The sequence below is a fragment of the Watersipora subatra genome, chromosome 7, assembly GCF_963576615.1.
Source record: "Watersipora subatra chromosome 7, tzWatSuba1.1, whole genome shotgun sequence".
Lineage (NCBI taxonomy): Eukaryota > Metazoa > Bryozoa > Gymnolaemata > Cheilostomatida > Watersiporidae > Watersipora > Watersipora subatra.
In genome coordinates, this window is record NC_088714.1 from 41,710,041 (window position 1) to 41,728,717 (window position 18,677).

At 37.8% G+C, this 18,677-nt stretch overlaps 1 protein-coding gene across 1 annotated transcript; it reads left to right on the forward strand.

The window, feature by feature from the left end:
• Positions 1-2,759: 2,759 nt before the first annotated feature.
• LOC137399539 (delta(3,5)-Delta(2,4)-dienoyl-CoA isomerase, mitochondrial-like) lies at positions 2,760-17,333 on the forward strand. Its single transcript, XM_068085701.1, has 8 exons — positions 2,760-2,928; positions 11,142-11,196; positions 11,337-11,472; positions 11,601-11,820; positions 12,399-12,512; positions 14,982-15,124; positions 15,495-15,645; positions 16,849-17,333. The coding sequence occupies exons 1-8, from the start codon at positions 2,899-2,901 to the stop codon at positions 16,942-16,944; spliced, it is 945 nt and encodes a 314-aa protein (XP_067941802.1). The 5' UTR covers positions 2,760-2,898; the 3' UTR covers positions 16,945-17,333.
• The last annotated feature ends 1,344 nt before the right edge of the window (positions 17,334-18,677 follow it).

The window sequence follows — 18,677 nt, forward strand, 5'->3', positions numbered from 1 at the left end:
ATCCATCTTTCGCTTCTCAAACCAACTGTCTCTCTTTTACCTGTTCATACTGTAATCCCTGGGTCTATTCCACTTATCCCTTACATTATGAGGACTTTCTCCGCCCCAATACCTCTCCCCACTGCTATCTCGACTGCCATACCTTACTTTTCTACCCTTATCTCCGCAATACCGGAATACATGTCCTCGTTGCCCACAAGAAAAACATTTAATGGAGGAACAACTTCGCATCTCATGGCCACTATGCTTGCAATTGTAGCATACTCTATCTTCACTACCTTCTCTTCTATTTCTCCATATCTAGAGACATACCTTTCCCTGCTATTGTCTCTATACTTCCCACTGCCACTGTCCTTGTTACACTCCCGACCTCTTGTCCCATACCTACTATTACCGTAATACCTTCTACCACTCTTAGGGCTACTTCTAGGGAAAGATCTGCCCGCTGAATCGTAGCTTCTATCCCTACTGCCACTCTGGTACTGCGCACGACTGTCACACTCTGACACCTTTGCTACCTCTTTATTAATCCCAATTTTCAAGTCACTACCTCTACTATCTGCTTTCAAGAACCTGTCTGAATGATTTGCCATCTCATGAGCCTTCAATGCCTCATTTAACAATTCCCAAGTTAAGTTGGTGTTTTTCATCAGATCTCTACTTACTTCTCTATTCCTCAACTCGTTAACTGCCACTATTGGCACTATTAAGGCAAACCTTACCCTATCATCATTATTCGCTACCTCGGCATATCTACTCAAACTCTCTAACCTTTGTAGGTACTCTCTATCACTTTCCCCAAGTGCCTGCCTAGCTGTCAGAAACTTATGCCCCTTTACAAACATACTCTCTTGTCTACCATAGTAACCCTGCAAAATCTCCACTGCCTTTTCATTAGTAGAATTTGCACCCTCTACATCGAACCCTGCACCTTTTAGTACTTCTCTACTGTTATGCCCAATAGCTCTCAACAGCGGCACTAACCTAGCTCTACCCTTCATAATAGGCACTCTGTCACCCTCCTCATCAACTTCATAGCCCTTTCTCTTCACTGTATTCTCGATACATAAATTCATTTCTTCCATGAATCCTTCCCTCGAGCCATTGCCATGCTCACCAAACACCAGCTTTGGATAACACCACTCTCCATTACAACACAATACGTTTATTTCCCGCCACAAATTTACTCTACCCCTCTCGAATAAGTTTTTGTAATTCTCACCTTCTCTGAATACTTGAAAAATAATAAATATCTCTACCTCTCTAACACCAATACTTCACCGCTCCGACACCTCACCGCCTCACAACTCGTCCGCACAACACCACACTACCACTTCACATGCACTCTCGTGAAAGGATCCTATAAAACATTAAACTTTCACCAAAACTAGAGAATTATCCCTTAACAATAACTCAAAAAAAAAATTTTAAAACTTTGTCAACTGCACTATGTTGTATAAATGTGTACACTTACATGTATCGCTGTGAAGATGAAGAAGCCTACCCGTCTTTCATTACACTTCTTTATATCCTCCCCATACTGCCTTATACTACGTAATCTACTAGCTTTACCCACTAGCTTTATCCAGCTTTATGCACTCACCGTAATCAATGATATGCAGCCCCCCCCCATATATATGGGGGGGGGGGGCTGTATATCATTGCCGTAATTACCAAGACCACCTGTACTGCTTTGAGCTCAGACACCAATATAGCCTGAGCCTAACAAATCCCATAATACACTTACAATGTAAATTTCCTATAACGTAAACGTTCCTGAAACGGATTATTTACATGGTAGAAACGCCAACTGTACCTGCCTATTTTTGTCTAATAAATGCCAATACACTTATCAATGAAGAGTTATCTTCTTCTTGAATGTCACCTACCCCCCCCCCCCCCCCCCCCCCGCCCGATTTCCATGAATACAAACAAATACAAAAGCCACGCTGCCGAATAGCCCATATGCACGTCGAATGTTTTTATGGCGGACACCTAGCCTGTCTTGACAAGTTGTTGTTTTGCGTAGTTGTCCCCCCGTCGAGCGGCGAGCAACAACAGCTTGTCACAAGACGTACTGCACCTGATGCATCAGCTGCACTTATAGGGAGTTGTTCTCTTCCGTCTACGCGGCTTGACCGCGATGTTATGTCGGTCGCTCCATTTTTAAACATAACGGATTTCACGCAAAAATTTATGTAGAAAAAAAACAAGATTACAACGTTTAACCAAAGACCAGTTTTTGTGATAAACTTTAGTAAAACTTAAGAATAAAATAAACTTAAAATAAAATCCATTAGAACAAATAAAACTGACTGATATAAAAATAAAACTGACTGAGCGCACAAATAACGACATGTTTAGTCGCTGTTGTTGCCTAAGTTCTCAAGTTCTACTAAAGTTTACCGCAGAGACTGGTCGCTGGTTAAACGTTATAATCTTATTTTTTCTACATAAATTTTTGCGCAAAATTCGTTATGATTACCAATGGAGCGACCGACATAACATCGCAACCAAGTCGCATAGACGGAAGAGAATAACTCCTTATAAGTGCAGCTGATGCATCAGGTGCAGTACGTCTTGTGACAAGCTGTTGTTGCTCGCCGCTCGACGAGGGGACAACTACGCAAAAACAACAGCTTGTCAAGACAGGCTAGCGGACACCGAACGCTGAAGGATTTGTCTCAAATTCTCACGGCGACTTCTTTTCAGAAAGTTTCGCTCATTCCGAAGAATTAGAATTTTAGACAAGTGCGCCAATGACGTCATTTCTGCTCGAATCTGCTCAGGCTGCAATACTTGGGCTTCACCACCAACGGAATCAGACTTTCTTTTGCTCACGTGCAGGAACGAATCAATTTAATTAATTGTAAAATACTGACAAAATCTGCAACATTTATGGCAAGCCGTAGTTTTCACAATATTATCGTGAGTAGCATACGATGTTGGTTGCTTAACTTTATTTAGTTTGTCATGGTTCAGGTACTAGTGAAGCTAGTACCTGAATCAGCAGTGTTAAGCTTTTGTGAGCAATACTGATACTTACCAGTCAAAGTTGTTTTTTATTTAATAAGCCTGACGATCATAATACACAGCTAACAAAATTCTAAAACAATACATTAATGACAAAACGTTAAAATAGTCAACATTGGTTACACCCTCACTCGAACGATCGTCCATGTTTGTTGCTCAGTCTCGTACGGCGGCGAGTTTCGACAGTCATGCCAGTTCATAGATATAGATGCTCGGTAATTGAAATGGTGAAGGAGATGAAGCTGATGAGCAGCTGATGATGGAGGACGAGGCTCTAAGTGCAGGGGAAAATGCTTTGCAAACGCAATGGGAAGAGAGCTCAGCAGGTGGTAGGGGAATAGGCTCCAAAAGCAGGGAAGAGGGAGACTCTGCAGGCAAGGAAGAGGGAGGCTCTACAAGTAGAGGAAAGAACCTCAACAGGCAGAGTGGAAAGAGAGTGAGTCATTGGAGCTGTTCTCATTTATAATGGTCTCTGTTAGCCTGTGAGAAGGTGTTTAGGCGCTCAGGGTCTGTTCTTTATGTTCCAGAGGGTTAGCAATTGAATGAACTTTTCTCTGAAGTACATCATGGAAGTGTAAAGATTGAAAATGATGACTAACTCCAATTGTTTTGGTCGTGTCTGGTAGAGGCTTAATATCTTTTGATGGTTTTCTGGCACACCAATTGATGTGTTGTTCTTGATGGGTTACTTCCACTGGAGGTCTCTAATCTGCTTGTATATGATGACTGTTTTTCCTGATGGTCTTCTGATGTAATAGGTATTTTTTGTTCGCTGTAATATTGTGTATATTTCCAGTGGTTTAGGTGTTTTTCCATTATGCTATCTGCTTTTGCTAATACTTCCATACAACAACTTAACAAAAAAATACTTTTCTATCTGGCCACAACTACACCATTTAGCTTATACAATGACTTGAAGTGTAGTTTTTGAAGAAACATTATTTAAACGTAAAATGCGTTTGTTCATAGTCATCATTTCACTGCGCTAGGTCAATGTACATTGTACATGTGCTAGGAATCCGCGAGTACAAGGAACTTCTGGTTCTATCTAGAAATTCCAGTCATGGGAATTAGAAAAGAGCATTGCGTGGAGAATGTGGAAAATGGGAAGAGGGATGCACCAACTGTCAAAGATATAATCATATTTTCAAAACAAATGGGAACAAAGACATAATATGATGTCATAGTATACAACTACAGTAAGCAAAAGAAGCTAGCATTTGTTATTCTTTCTATCTAAACTACATTTTCTCTGATCTATAGTAGCCTATTACTAAACATCTAATCTGCTAATCAATATTATGCTCTGCAAATTCTGATTTGGCAGGACAAGGCTAGCAGCGTTAGTTTTCCTTTTTGTATCTAGTGCAATACGTGCAATGTTATGACCATGTTCAACTTTAGAGCACATCTGAATTTATCTTCTCCTGTTATTTTTGTACTTTATTTTTGCTGCCTTTAGCATAATCATTATCTTCCAACTTTTTAGTCATATTGTCTATCATTAGTGCTTTGTTAGAGACTGAGTCATTAATATTCCCTGCTTTCCAAACTGTAACAAAGTTTAGTTGCTTAATTTTTACTATACGTGGTTGTCAATCTTATGAGGATTTATTGTCTTAACACTTCTTCACATGGCACAATACCCTCAGTGTTTCAAGAACTGTTGTATCGAGCAACATCTGTAACAGATCATCTTAAGCGCTTTAACATTCCTTTGATTGTGTGATGACTCTGTCCAGTTTCCCCATTTGCACAGGGCAACTGAATATCTGCTTGACATCCTACTTTTCCAGTTTTAGGCTTTGAAATTGGGGTCATTATCTATGAGTATCTTGTTGGGTTGCTCTCTTTTTGAAAATATGTGGTCCAAATGTTCTCTCATCACTGCAGCTGTTGTTTTCTGTTTTTTTATGGCATATATGAAAACCCACAGATAATGAAAGTAAGCTACTGTAATCCATTATAGTAAGTAATATTGACAGCTAGTCTTTGCCGGCTATTTTCCACACCTCAATTTCTTGGCTACCAAAGAGTCGGAGTAGAGTTGACCTACTTACATGGATGACATTCTTTCCTTTCACTATTATCTTGATCATATTCTTGGTTACATCTGCTCCCGTCTTTTGTCATATCAGTGATGTGAGTTAAGCTGAGTATGCGACTAGTCAATAAGCTATCTAATGCTATAAAAGCAAGATACTTATGTTTGTCTAGCTAATGATTTGCGAAGAATTGGTGTCAGTTCATTCTCATTGTTTCGTTCTGACTGTTTTTGATCAGATCCCAGATGAAACCAAGCTGCCTGATCATTCTTATCTTGTTCTCAGTCACACGAATTTACCTCATGTTATATGTAACTACATGCCACTCTAAGTCACCTTGATACACAGTAGCTTTCAACATACTTTTTACAGATAGACTTTAACTGTCTTTTGCTAATTGTTGGCTGAGTTTTAGGTAACTTGCCATCTCCGTGGTTTTTAAAAGAATCTGGTGTGGACTTTTTGATTTTCTGACTCAGAACTTTTGTGTTGTTTACTTTGTCAAGCTTCTTTGATATCAAGCTGTATTCTTGCATATATTGCTTTACTAGTGACATGCGTACTTATGATTTCTTGACCAGTATGTTATCTATACACTGATCAGTCCCACTATGCACCGCCTTATCAAAAGACAAAACTGTGGCCAAATTTCTTGTCATAACCTGGGAGCAACATTCAGTCTGTAACACAAGTGTCATCACATATTCTTGTGGTTAAGCCTACAGCATGAATTTTGCTCCAAGACATCTACCCAAAGTTGCAAATAGGCCTTTTAAAGGTCTAGTAGTCAGCATGATAACCGTGTGTTCTCCATTCAGTTTTTCCTCTCACTCTTTACATCAATATCTGCATTGCTACCCTACAGGATGAAAATATTTGTTGGTTATAAAAATTCGCGATTTCGCGAACAGTCAATTCCGCGAATTATTAAATTCTGTAAATAATTAGTTCTATTTTTAATCACAAGGAAGAATAACTTCTGGATCAAATTAAAAACTAGCCGCTAGGCATAAATACTAAACGTAGTTGAGTTCCAAAGCATTTTTAAAATCATTGCCTGGGCTTTGAGCTCACACCATTGCCAATGCATCACATTTCTTTACAAAATTATTCAAGGTTGTCATAAGATATGCAGAATGGCGTCATCGCAAAAATAGCCGCTAGGCAGAAGTACTAAACGTAGCCGAGTTTCAAAACTTCTTTAAAAGTTGACTTGCAACAAAATTCACATTACAGTTATTTGGTATCAAAAGATTCACCATGTCTTACTCTGTTGTAAGTGCCAAATATGTGGAAATGTGATTACAAGCTCTTAAAAGCTCAAAAACGAAAAGCCGCCGTGGATTAGAATTTCTTTATTTCGATGATGTAACCACGGAATTTGGTTATCGTTTTGTCATGTATGTTCTCACGTGAATTGAAAGGCCAATACAAAGCTCAATATAAACTTATCGTAGTACTAGTTTATGACAAACACTTCGGGTTTTACCGAAGACCCCGTATCAAATATAGATGCTTGCTACTTTACAGTTTTGTTTCGGCCTGGTCTAATTGGCAAGTCGTAATCCGATCATGTGACCCAATACTTCGCAAATAATTTTTGCAGCACTTTTCGATTATCACAGATGACCAACAGGCTCGTCATGATTATCAGACAATGATATGTACTCCTTCAAGCTAAGGCTAAAAAATTTAACGAATTTTTACGGTAAGTTATAAGATATCATTGCTAAAAGTGACAGCATTACGATGACGATAAAACAGACGCGTGAGAACAATAGACATAGTTTTATTGAATGCGTGAAGTATATTTGTGAAAATATTTCGACGAATAAGGTTGCATGAAAGTGTAAACAGAAACCATCTTTCACAACTACATCACATTTGAGCCGTTTTGGAAAGGAAATCCAAACTACGGCGGTCTCGTGGGGCTGCGATTTTCTGTTCGTTTTTGAGCTTTTAAGAGCTTGTAATCACCTTTCCACATATTTTGCACCTACAACAAAACAGAGTAAGACATGTGACTCTTTTCATATCAAATAAAGGTAATGTGAATTTTGTTGCAAGTCAACCTTTAAAATCATCGCCGGGGCTCCGAGTTTTATTGCCATTACATCAAACTTTACAAAATTATTCAAGGTTTTCACAAGTTATTCGGCATGGCTTCGTCATCGCAAAAAATCTCTTCTAGTCCTTTTACATTGAACTCAACTCCGTCAATCTCTAATACCGAAGTTGAGGACGATCATGATTCTGATCTGGACATTATGGTATGTATTTGATTTGCAGTGCAGGTACGTTTTTCCATAATTAACTGCATTAGTTAATTCTTTTGTTTAAAAACTGATCGCTTTCATTAAATACTTCAGCTATTTTTTTTGCACTTCTGCACCACAGCACGTTTTTGCACTTATTAATATTTTTTCTTTTTTGTGTTTACTGCAGATTGAGAAAGAAACAACCTACTCCGATTACGAAAACTAGAGACAAGTAGTAATATTCAAGGCAGGAATATTGGCAGAGAAGCAACCAGTCTACCTAGACCCCTTCACCGACAACAACTCCTTGATATCGCTGCAGCAAACATGATTATATTATATATTTTATTTCATGTATAGATATATTATAATTTATTACAAACTTGAGTGTACAAATAAAATATTTCAAATACAAATAAAATTTTACAAACGATGGAGTAAATATAAACAGTTTAGTCCATATGGCGGTTGTCTAGCAATAAAATTAAACTGGTACTCTTGATAAGTGAATACTAGCGTGTAATGGTGCTCTCTGACTAGTTATTTTGGTAATAGCAGCTCTGTCGCTGTCACTGTCTTGGGTAGATGTTAAAGGCGATTCTCTCGCTACTACATGACTGGTAAGGAAGTTATCATCAGAACTCTCCTCGTGGCTTACTATTGCAAAGTTCTGCCGGTTGGCCAAAAATTTGTGCTCGTAAAGGCGTTTTTGTTCCTTTTTTAAAACATATATTCTCCTCGTTAGCAGCTGCGGTCAGTTCTATCTTAATTTCAAGACCTCCCTGAATGATTGGTGATCTTCTAAGAATGACATCTACCATCCTTGCAGTCATTGTGTTTCCGTGTATGGTGAAAAATCTCTCTCTCTCACACTAAAGCAAATAATGAAGCAGTAGGGATGGAAAAAATAAATATTGCGCTTTACCGAAGAACCAAAGTAAAATTCAACTAATTTAGTAACTGGTTTTGAAAAAACTCATTACTTACCACAAATTGTTGGTTCATTTAAGGCCTCCAAATCGATGAATGTTCGTGAAAACCTCTGAACGCAGCAAAAAATTTATAGCTTAGCATGATCGACTCATAGTTGCAAGCTGTGGTGTATATCGCGTTTCGGTGTATGCGCACACCGAAACACGCGGTGTGCGCATGCGTAAGGTTAACTCTATTGCTAGCTAAAATAGAGTTAACTCTTCATAGAGAGCGACAGTGTTCAGCCGTGAATAAATTAATCTGTCAATATGCATGAAAAGGCAATTTTCTTGAAATTTAACTCCGCGAAGAAATTCATCCTGTAGGGTGTGTACATGTTGATAAGCTCTCATGACTATAGTTTATAATAAGCCTTGCTTTCCTTTCCTTGACATAATTGGAACTATCCTACTTTTCCATTTTCTTGCTCATACCATATCATCATCTATCCAGTTTTCTATTTCAATGCTATATTATTTCTTACATTCTTCCTTTCTAGCATATTCTGAACATTGTTTTCTTACCGCAGGCTCTTCACTTCGTATTTTCATTTAACCTTCTACCTTTTGCCATCAAAAGTCGCTGTGAGGTTACTATCGTCAGCTGTTACACCTACAACCATACACTTAGTTCTTTCCAGTTGAAACTACATGTACTGTGTTAAATGGGTAGCCAAAGCTTATTTGATTATTTGAACTAATTGATATCTCAGTAAATTTGTGTTCCATCTAATACAAAAATCAGTCCACAATCACATACTAGCTCTGGCATAATCAGACAACGCGCGGTTGCAAACTAATGTTCCATTTTTGCATTTACGCTCACCTCGCCACTGCCTCGTGTGAAATTGCCATCTATCATCTTCACAAATATAATTCGAACAAATCTACTTTGCTATTACTGATTGCTGGCATCCACTAGTGACGAGTCTTCATCGCAATTTCACAAAGCTGTTCTGTAAGAAATGAGAGTACCTTATTTAATGGATGTCTGTTAATATGACCCACAATGTTATGAAAATACCAATTAATTGATTGCTGGTTGAGTGATGCCCGTAGTTTCTCCTAGTAGGATATTCATTTGAGTAATGGCTAAATACAAAGCAGGATATACACTGAATGTTTCTGTTCATACTTTGCCAGTGCTGGTAGAGCTTTTGCGGATAAGCTCGTTCTAACACAAACAGTAATTTCATCTAGCTTCATGCATTCTACCGCTGCTGATTCTTTTAGCCAGTTAAGGCTGGTTCACACTTTTTCGGCATTGATGCCACATTACTTTAGTGATTGTCGATGATAACAATGTTCACACTATCACAAACACATTCGTGTTTGCATCAGGAAATACTCCGTGGCGTAGTGTTTTCATTTATCTTTTGAAATTTTTGCGAAGAATTCTCTGTTTTCATGTGCTGGAATCAAAAACTAGTCTTGCAGCGACTGTCATTACCGAATATAAATAAATCACGCTATTCCCGACCACAAATTTCCATCGCTGAAAATGGTTCACATTTAAAAGGCGGTTGCGATACTCAGCAAAGTATCGGGAAGGTTTGACAGCTGCAAACTTTCCCGATGTGTCCGCGATGCTTCATCGATGCCATCAGTTCTCCATTCACATAATCAACGATTAATGCCGAAAGGAAACCGCTGACTAACGGCGATCTAGTGTGAACCAGCTTTTAGCGACTTGGTTGGCAAGCCAATCATGAATGCACATTTGAACAGTGGATTGGAGTAGGTCTGTTCTATCGCATATACACATAATATTCCATATGCGGCATAACAATCAATGTGGTCAGCATTTCTTTCTCTAGTTGATAGTAATCACCTTTAATCTCCTCTAATAGCTGTTCTTAAAGCAGGAAAGCTGGTCCATTCAGAGATGGTGGTACTAATGCCTTAAATTTAGCCACACTGTAACTTCGCTACAATTTCCAACTTGTTTATTAATGTTCTGCATTCTTCCTGCTGTTATTCTCACAACATTTTATTTGATCTGATAGTTTCGCTGTCATGGTATCTTCCCCTATAATATTTATAATATATTATTCTTGTTATAATATTAGTTTCAGATATAGTGCCGACATAGCTTGTGCTGACTATCAATTGCAGCTGCTCCCTAAAACATACTTATATTTTCAGAATAGGTTTGGAACCAAAGACTTATGGAATGTCTTAATATCCATTTACACCAGAAAAAAACTAGCATTAGTTATTCCTTCTATTTAAAAAGCATATCAGTGGCTGTTTCAATGCAAAGATGCATTTGTAAGTTTATACCATACTAGCTGAAATACCCAACATTACTGGGAATATGACGGAAATGGTGTAATTGTGAAGTATATTTTTTAAATGGAAATTTCCTGGATTCAGATCAATAATTGCATGTTTATATTTCAATTATAAAGTATCAAAATATTTTAAATGCAAAAAAAATATATTATAGTCGTGTTACTCATAGGAAATGCAATATTACTCCAAGTAAAGTCTTGCTTCCTGTACATAGTAAAATTTTGATAAGTTGTAAATTGTGGTCTCTTGGAGTGAATGTCTACAAGAATTCATGTTATGATAATATCTTGCATGTCATACCTAGTGAGTGTAGTTCCTTATGTGATATGTAGCTAAAGCTTGATTGTCACTAATATTTTTCCATTGTCATACTGGTGCATTTTCCTCTAGACACAACAGGATGTAGTACCAGTTGGTATGGATGCTCTCCGGGTAACTTGAGAGAATTTAGCAACTCATCAGGCTAGTTTAAGTGCAGATGCCATATGGACTGCGAGACCCAGGCGGCAATATAACTGTCTCTTTGGTGTGTCTTTTAGGCTGCTCGCGGACTCCTGTGTGCTCCGATCACAGCTCGAGGAACAATGAATAGCAGTAAGTTGCGTAGGGAGCTGTTAGTCATAGCAGGACTTACTACTTCACCGAATAGGCTTGACTACTGTTAACCTTTCTCAAGGCACACAGCACTCCACATCTGACATTCTATACTCCTGTTAGGTCTTTATGATTGTCAGGTAAGGTGTTGGCGCGACCACTATCCAGTCAAAAGCAGTATGAGACCCTTGCTGTGTCTACTCCACATCCCTATGTTGCCCATGTAGAGCTCAATAGACCATCAAAAGGAAATGCCATGAATGCTGCCTTTTGGAGGTAATTCAATGTTTTCCTTATTTGAAAATGAAATTCTATGTGTTGCAGTTCATATGTAAACTGCCTGTTTTTTAAGGTACGTCTCTACTGTAAACCAATGCAATTGAATCAAATCTTTGAATTTGCAGGGAGATGGTGGAATGTTTCAAAGTACTTGGTGGTGACAGTGATGTGCGAGTTATAGTTATATCTGGCCGAGGAAAGCTTTTTTCTGGGGGCCTTGACCTTCAGTCATGTATGACCGAGATACCAGAGTTTTTTGACATGGGTAAGGACGCTGCAAGACGGGCCCGAGCCTTAGGATCTCTTCTCACCAGCTTCCAGCAGAGCTTCACACAAATTGAACAGGTTAGCAACAGATATCTCACATGGAGTTGCATTGTTGACAACATGTATGGCTCATCAAGATATTTTGATAACAACACGTACCACTCATGGAGTTATTTTTACAGCCATCATACGTAGAGTTGTATTCTTTACATTGAAATGTTCTGAGCATTGTTGACCAGTCAAGACAGTCTTTTAACCAAGCATTTTATCTGCCATTTGATTGTGCTATTCATAGAATTACATGAATAAATTTTATGCTCAACTAGTTTTGAATGTGCAATGTAAACATCCGATCTCATATATTTCAAATTGTTAAAAAAGTCTTTGTCTAAGCCTACACATCATTATACGTAATTTTGGTTTTCCGAGTATGTCTCATATTTTTGCATTGATGGTGACTACTAGCGCTTGGCTTCTGTTTTGATGAGCTATATGCTTACCTTACTTGAAAGTTTTTAGCGCTAGCCATTTCTTAAACAAAGGTAAATAGTGCAATTGTTTAAATGTCCATAATACAATGTATATCTTATAATACAGGACTGAACTCGATTTGTTCCAGATGTAGTTACTTAGTTTGTACAAACATTTCTATGTAGTGCCCACAGCCAGTCATAGCAGCCATACACAATGCGTGCATAGGTGGAGCCATTGACCTCACTACAGCTTGTGATATCCGCTACTGTTCTGAGGACGCCTACTTCCAAGTGAAGGTGGGAGTTGCTTCCTTTTGTTAGCGCTTAAAGGTTGACTTGCAACAAAATTCACATTACAGTTATTTGGTATCAAAAGATTCACCATGTCTTACTCTGTTGTGTTGTAGGTGCCAAATATGTGGAAAGGTGATTACAAGCTCTTAAAAGCTCAAAGACGAAAAGCCGCCATAGATTGGAATCTCTTTATTTCTCTGACGTAGCCACGAAATTTGGTTATTGTCTTGTCACGTGATGTTCTCGCGTGAATTGAAAGGCCAATAAAAAGCTCAATGAAAAACTTATCGTAGCACTAGTTTATGACAAACACTTCGGGTTTTACCGAAGACCCCGTATCAAATATAGATGCTCGCTACTTTACAGTTTTGTTTCGGTTTGGTCTAATCGGCAAGTCGTAATCTGATCATGTAACCCAATACTTCGCGAATAATTTCTGCAGCACTTTTCGATTATCACAAGTGACCAACAGGCTTGTCATGATTATCAGACAATGATATGTACTCCTTCAAGCTAAGGCTAAAAAATTAAACAAATTTTTATGGTAAGTTATAAGATATTACTGCTAAAAGTGACAGCATTACATTGCCGATGAGACAGGCGCGTAAGAACAATAGACATGATTTTATTGAATGCGTGAAGTATATTTGTGAAAATATTTCGACGAATAAGGTTGCATGAAAATGTAAACAGAAACCATCTCTCACAACTACATCACATTTGAGCCGTTTTGAAAAGGGAATCCAAACTACGGCGGTCTCGTGTGGCTGCGATTTTCTGTTCGTTTTTGAGCTTTTAAGAGCTTGTAATCACCTTTCCACATATTTTGCACCTACAACACAACCGAGTAAAACATGGGGAATCTTTTCATATCAAATAACTGTAATGTGAATTTTGTTGCAAGTCAACCTTTAAGTGTATAGGATGTGCACAGCTTCTAAGGAACGACTGACTCACTGACTCAAGTGTCACACATACTTCCTTATTTTGTAATTTTGAACGAACAGTGAGAGCTTTAATCATTTTTCTAATCACCAGCAGTGAATGCTCATTTTAGACCATATACAAGATACCTTATCATTCAAGCACAGTCTAATAAGAATATATTGTAATGGTAACTTAAATAATGTTATGGCGTTGCCTTCTGATGAGTTACCTCTCCGTGGTAGCCTACTAATTACAAGTCCAATCTCTGTAATCTACAAATCACAAATCTATATCTGAAACGTACGCATCACAATATATATATGACCACTTACCTAGCACGAATGTATATGTGACAACTTATCTATCACAAACTTACCGTAAAACCTCTATTTGAGTGCCAAGACGCTGCATTTTCAATCTTTCCCGTATAGTGGCGTTCTATTAGAGTTGGAGTTCAAATAGAGGGTGGCGCTTTATTTTTTGACTAGCTGGTCAGAGATTCAGAAATATAAATTCAACCATTTTACGGGAAAGCGATGCTAATGTTGCCTTTATTTTGCACTTTCTTTCTGGCAGAGTGGCATTAATGTCAGTGGCCCCAGCATTTTTGCTAAATGGTTTTTCAATACATGTATGTCGAGATAACAGACCGAGTTGATTAAGGAACTAACTTGAGTAAAACATATTAGATACAGTTATTACCTATTTTGATGGTGCCGCTTTCAAAGGTGTAAGGAAAATACTGAAAAGCTTTGGAGTTGAAAAACGGACTTTGATACATCGTAACAATGGCAGCTATTATGTCGTACGGTGTTCCTGAAGAGTAGAATTCTTATCATTCATCAAAACATTTTAAAGTCTTCAGGTCGATTCGTAAGCCTACCTTATAGACAATTCTGAAGACAATAAATTGAATTTAGACCTTAGTGACTTCGAATCAGAGTGTAGTTTTGGTGATTGTGACAATTGATCTTGCAGCACACCCTTACTAAACCATGGCAACCACTAAAACAACACCGAAAGAATTGTAATTGATGTAACCGGGTCATTATTAGTACCATTTTGTGGATAATCTTTGACTGATCATTTTCTATTATGGTTCGTAATGATCAAACACAATGAATGTCAAAATGGCTTCTAATAGAGATAGCATTCAATTATAGGGTGGCACTGATTTTTTAACTCTTCTATACCGGTGTTCTATTAGAGGTGGCATTCAAATAAAGGTGGCGCTCAAATAAAGGGTATACGTTATATATGGTTTTGAGTATTTGAGTAGCCAAATACGAAAATCACTGCCATATATCATACAGCTTTGATTTGTTTAATATATCTACATTAGTACTACATTCATTGAACCATCTTTTGTAATGCTTCCGGAGGGTGTTTAACTTTTCTAACCACAGGTAAGACCTAATGTTTGGGCTTTTGCTGAACTAATGGCATCACATATGGGTTTATATCACATCATTTTAGAAAGTATGTAAAAAGGCAATAGGGTTCATATATGTTATGTACAAAGTAACTGCATGTTATTTCTTGTAGGAAGTGGATATTGGAATGGCAGCTGATGTCGGTACACTGCAGAGACTTCCCAAAGTTGTTGGCAATGAGAGTTTTGCCAAGGATATATGCTATACAGCTAGGAAAGTTTACAGCAAAGAAGCTTTAATGATGGGCCTGGTCAGGTGAGTAATCAGCAGGTCATAGTTCCCAACAAATGCCACCCGCTGCCATTTCAGACTATATTTTTGTTGACAAGTTCAGTGATATGTACTGAATGATAGTAAGCACAGCTGTTTGTTTGGTGGCTTTCCTATCACATGGATATAACAGAGAACTTGTCTACAACAAATACATGCTAGGGTTGTTATGATCATAAACAACAACAGAGAGTTACTTGTGCTATGATCATAAACAACAACAGAGTGTTACTTGTGTTATAATCATAAACAACAACAGAGAGTTACTTGTGTTATAATAACGACAGAGAGTTACTTGTGTTATAATCATAAACAATTGCCATAACAGAATTATTAATAGGTGAGGTTTTTGTAGTCGAGTTCTTAGAGACAAAGACTCATGTGTAGAGGCTGCACTGCTCACAGCTCAGACAATTGCAGCGAAAAGCCCCGTGGCCGTGCAGACCACCAAGGAAGTATTCAACTATTCTAGAGACCACCCAGTAGCTGATTCTCTTAATCATGTGGTATGTTATCCACTGATTCCTATTCCTTCGGTCTTGCTCTGCAACTTCCTCTACAGCCATAGCATTGACTGGCTTATCTAGGCACTACTAGTAGTGAATCTACATGCAGTGTGGCCACAACTTACAGCCCAAGCGAACTCTGACAGCCCAAGCAAACAACATTTAACGAAAATTCTATCAAGTTGCAGACTTTTTGAAAAGCACCTCCAGAAAGTGTTTACTAGTCAGGCTCACTATGTTGACATTTGCCTTCCGCATTTTTGGAAGATTGCGAAAAACCGATAAAAGCAGTCGACCTCGGATTGATTTTTTACTGAAATCCAAGTGAAAACCACGTCTCAGAGTGAAACTGAACCAAAGAAGGCAAAAGGTGGTGACATGGCAGTAAAAAAGATAAATTAACGCAAAAAAAGTAATATACAAGAATATGATAAACTAAAAACTTTATTATTCACACTATGTACAACTCTCATTTTATGTTAAATGTGTCGTAATTTAAGTCTAACTTGTATTTGTTACAAATTTTGATACATTTTTGTGATTCAGAAAAAAAGTTACATTTACTTTGGAGCAGGTTTGGGACTCGATTAGGGCATTTATAGGGGAAAATGTATTTCTATTTACGAAATTTTCATGTTACAAAACTATTTCCAAAACAAAGTAATTTCATAAGTAGAAGTACCACTATATATATATATATATATATATATATATATATATATATATATATATATATATGTACTAGCTACACTATCCGGTGTTGCCTGGGTCTTAAAAATCAGCTTATAAACAGTGAGAAGTAACGAGAGTTGCCTGCCACTTGCTATTAGCCTGGCACATTGCCAATAGATACTTTGAGTAAGCTTACTAATAAGAGTTACCGCCTCTCATGACGCTGTGTCTTAACGGAAAGCGGTAGCGTATTTGCTCCCATATAGCGACATATATCTCCTAGCGAATCTATCAAGCTCGTGTGTCCGAATTGGTAAGGCGTCGAACTGGTGAACGGGAGAGTGCGAGATCAAATCTTCTGCGGTATGGATTCTTCATTCCAAGATTTAAATAGCTGTAGCTGTACATATACAATGACAGACGAATACACAAACTTTGAGAAATGTACATGTATATAGATATATCACGTGTCACATGACATGTGTCGTGTATGAGTCATTTTGTGTCACATATACATGCTTGCTGTTACAGAGGCTTCTCAACCAATGCATGCTTCAGAGCGAGGATGTTGCGAAGGCAGCACAGGCAGCCATGACAAAAGAGACACCTGTTTTCAGTAAACTCTAGCTCCTACTTCCACAAAGTTGTTATACACAAAGACCTATGATTCTACCGGTCAAAAATAGTGTATCGCTAGACCAATCAGATAATTTTCAAGCAGGACATCTTTCACATCTAGTGAGAAAAATTGGTCTCATTTACAAGTTTTTATACAATGGCATGAAAACTCTTGATATCTATGTACAAAATCATTTTTAGGCTCTATGCATATCATTGTATCATGGATTGTATAGCAGCTTTTGCATTCTGATTGATTAATCATGATTGATATTCAATAGTTCAATTAACAGCTTTCAGTCTTTGATGGAACAGTATTCTTACTGGAAATTGTTAGTCAAGTCCAGAAATCACAGGAAGACCGAAGCCAGTAAATAAAGCTGTTGTATCAACTCTCACCTATATTATGATCACTTGCTCAAGTTTCAATATAAATATTAGACTTTTTTGAACTGAAACATTTTGTGGACTAAGAGCCATTTGTACATTATGTAGCCCATGCACAGATCACATGCCATCACAAACTTGCAAGCAGTGCTGACGTGCGTGATCACATTTAGGCCATAGGCCAAGGTAGTTTATCTTGCATTTCCACTGACACCCCCTTTTCGCGGCAATTTTTGCAGTGATTTAGACTAATTTGGATATGAAGAATTCAAAACTGAAGAGTTGCCATGGCTGCCATTCCCACTTCTATAAGAAATTTGATAAAATGATATTTTAGGATTTACCTCCCCTGTAAATAAAATTCCTTCCATAGAAGCATCAGATTTGCAACTTTTTATTACAATTATTTTGCAGTGATTTAGGATGTCAGTGGTGAAAGCAAAATTAATCTATTTTCGAACATTCCATAACCTATGATTGTTACACTCACATGTAAACTATATACATGTATATGTACATGTGTATATAATTGTATAGTTAGATAGCTTTATTTTACAAAAAAAATTCAAAACACTATAATTATGTTTTATAACCTGACAATGATGAATCATAGAAAATAATAAAAACGCTGCAAACAGTGTGAACATGGTGATTATTATTAGCATTATTATTAGTATTATTAGTAGCTAATATCAACAGTCTTACGAAATGAGCTGGGATATTTCAAAATATCACATGTCCTAACTATTTGTTCAATATGTTGAGTTCTTAGTCATTGTCCTCACCATTGGCATCCTCTGCTACTCCTGCTACAGTTTTGTTTCAGTGCACGCATGTGCAAAGCTCTGTGTAAGGCAGCTTTGCCATGATACTGGCAAATCAGTTCCCTCGACACCTGGATCTTTGATACTCCCATAGAACTGCTTGTAGAATATTAGGTGAGGCGATGATTCTGGCATGACACTATACTGCATACTCATAGTTTTTCTTACCCAGTATCCACTGATGTAAAGAAGGAAATGATGCATTGACAAGTTGTGTTGTTGCCTCTTTCCGTATACATGTAGGTAGCTGCTACATAATTGACACAATGCACATGGTTTTCAGCGATTGAAGGGAGGGAGGGACTGACTGGCCTAGACCTAGACACAAAAAGCCTTTCCCTTAGTCAGTTGAAGTCTGTACCATTTTCCTGGGTGCTATCTTCTTGGCCATAGAGTCTGCATGTGTAAGTTTCACAGGGAGAATAAAGTTGCTCCGGAACTTATATGATTCGCAGAGTTCTTTCATTGCCTGCTGAAAGTCGACTTCTGTTTTGATGAAGTTCCTATGACACTTTTTCCCTCTGCCTGCAA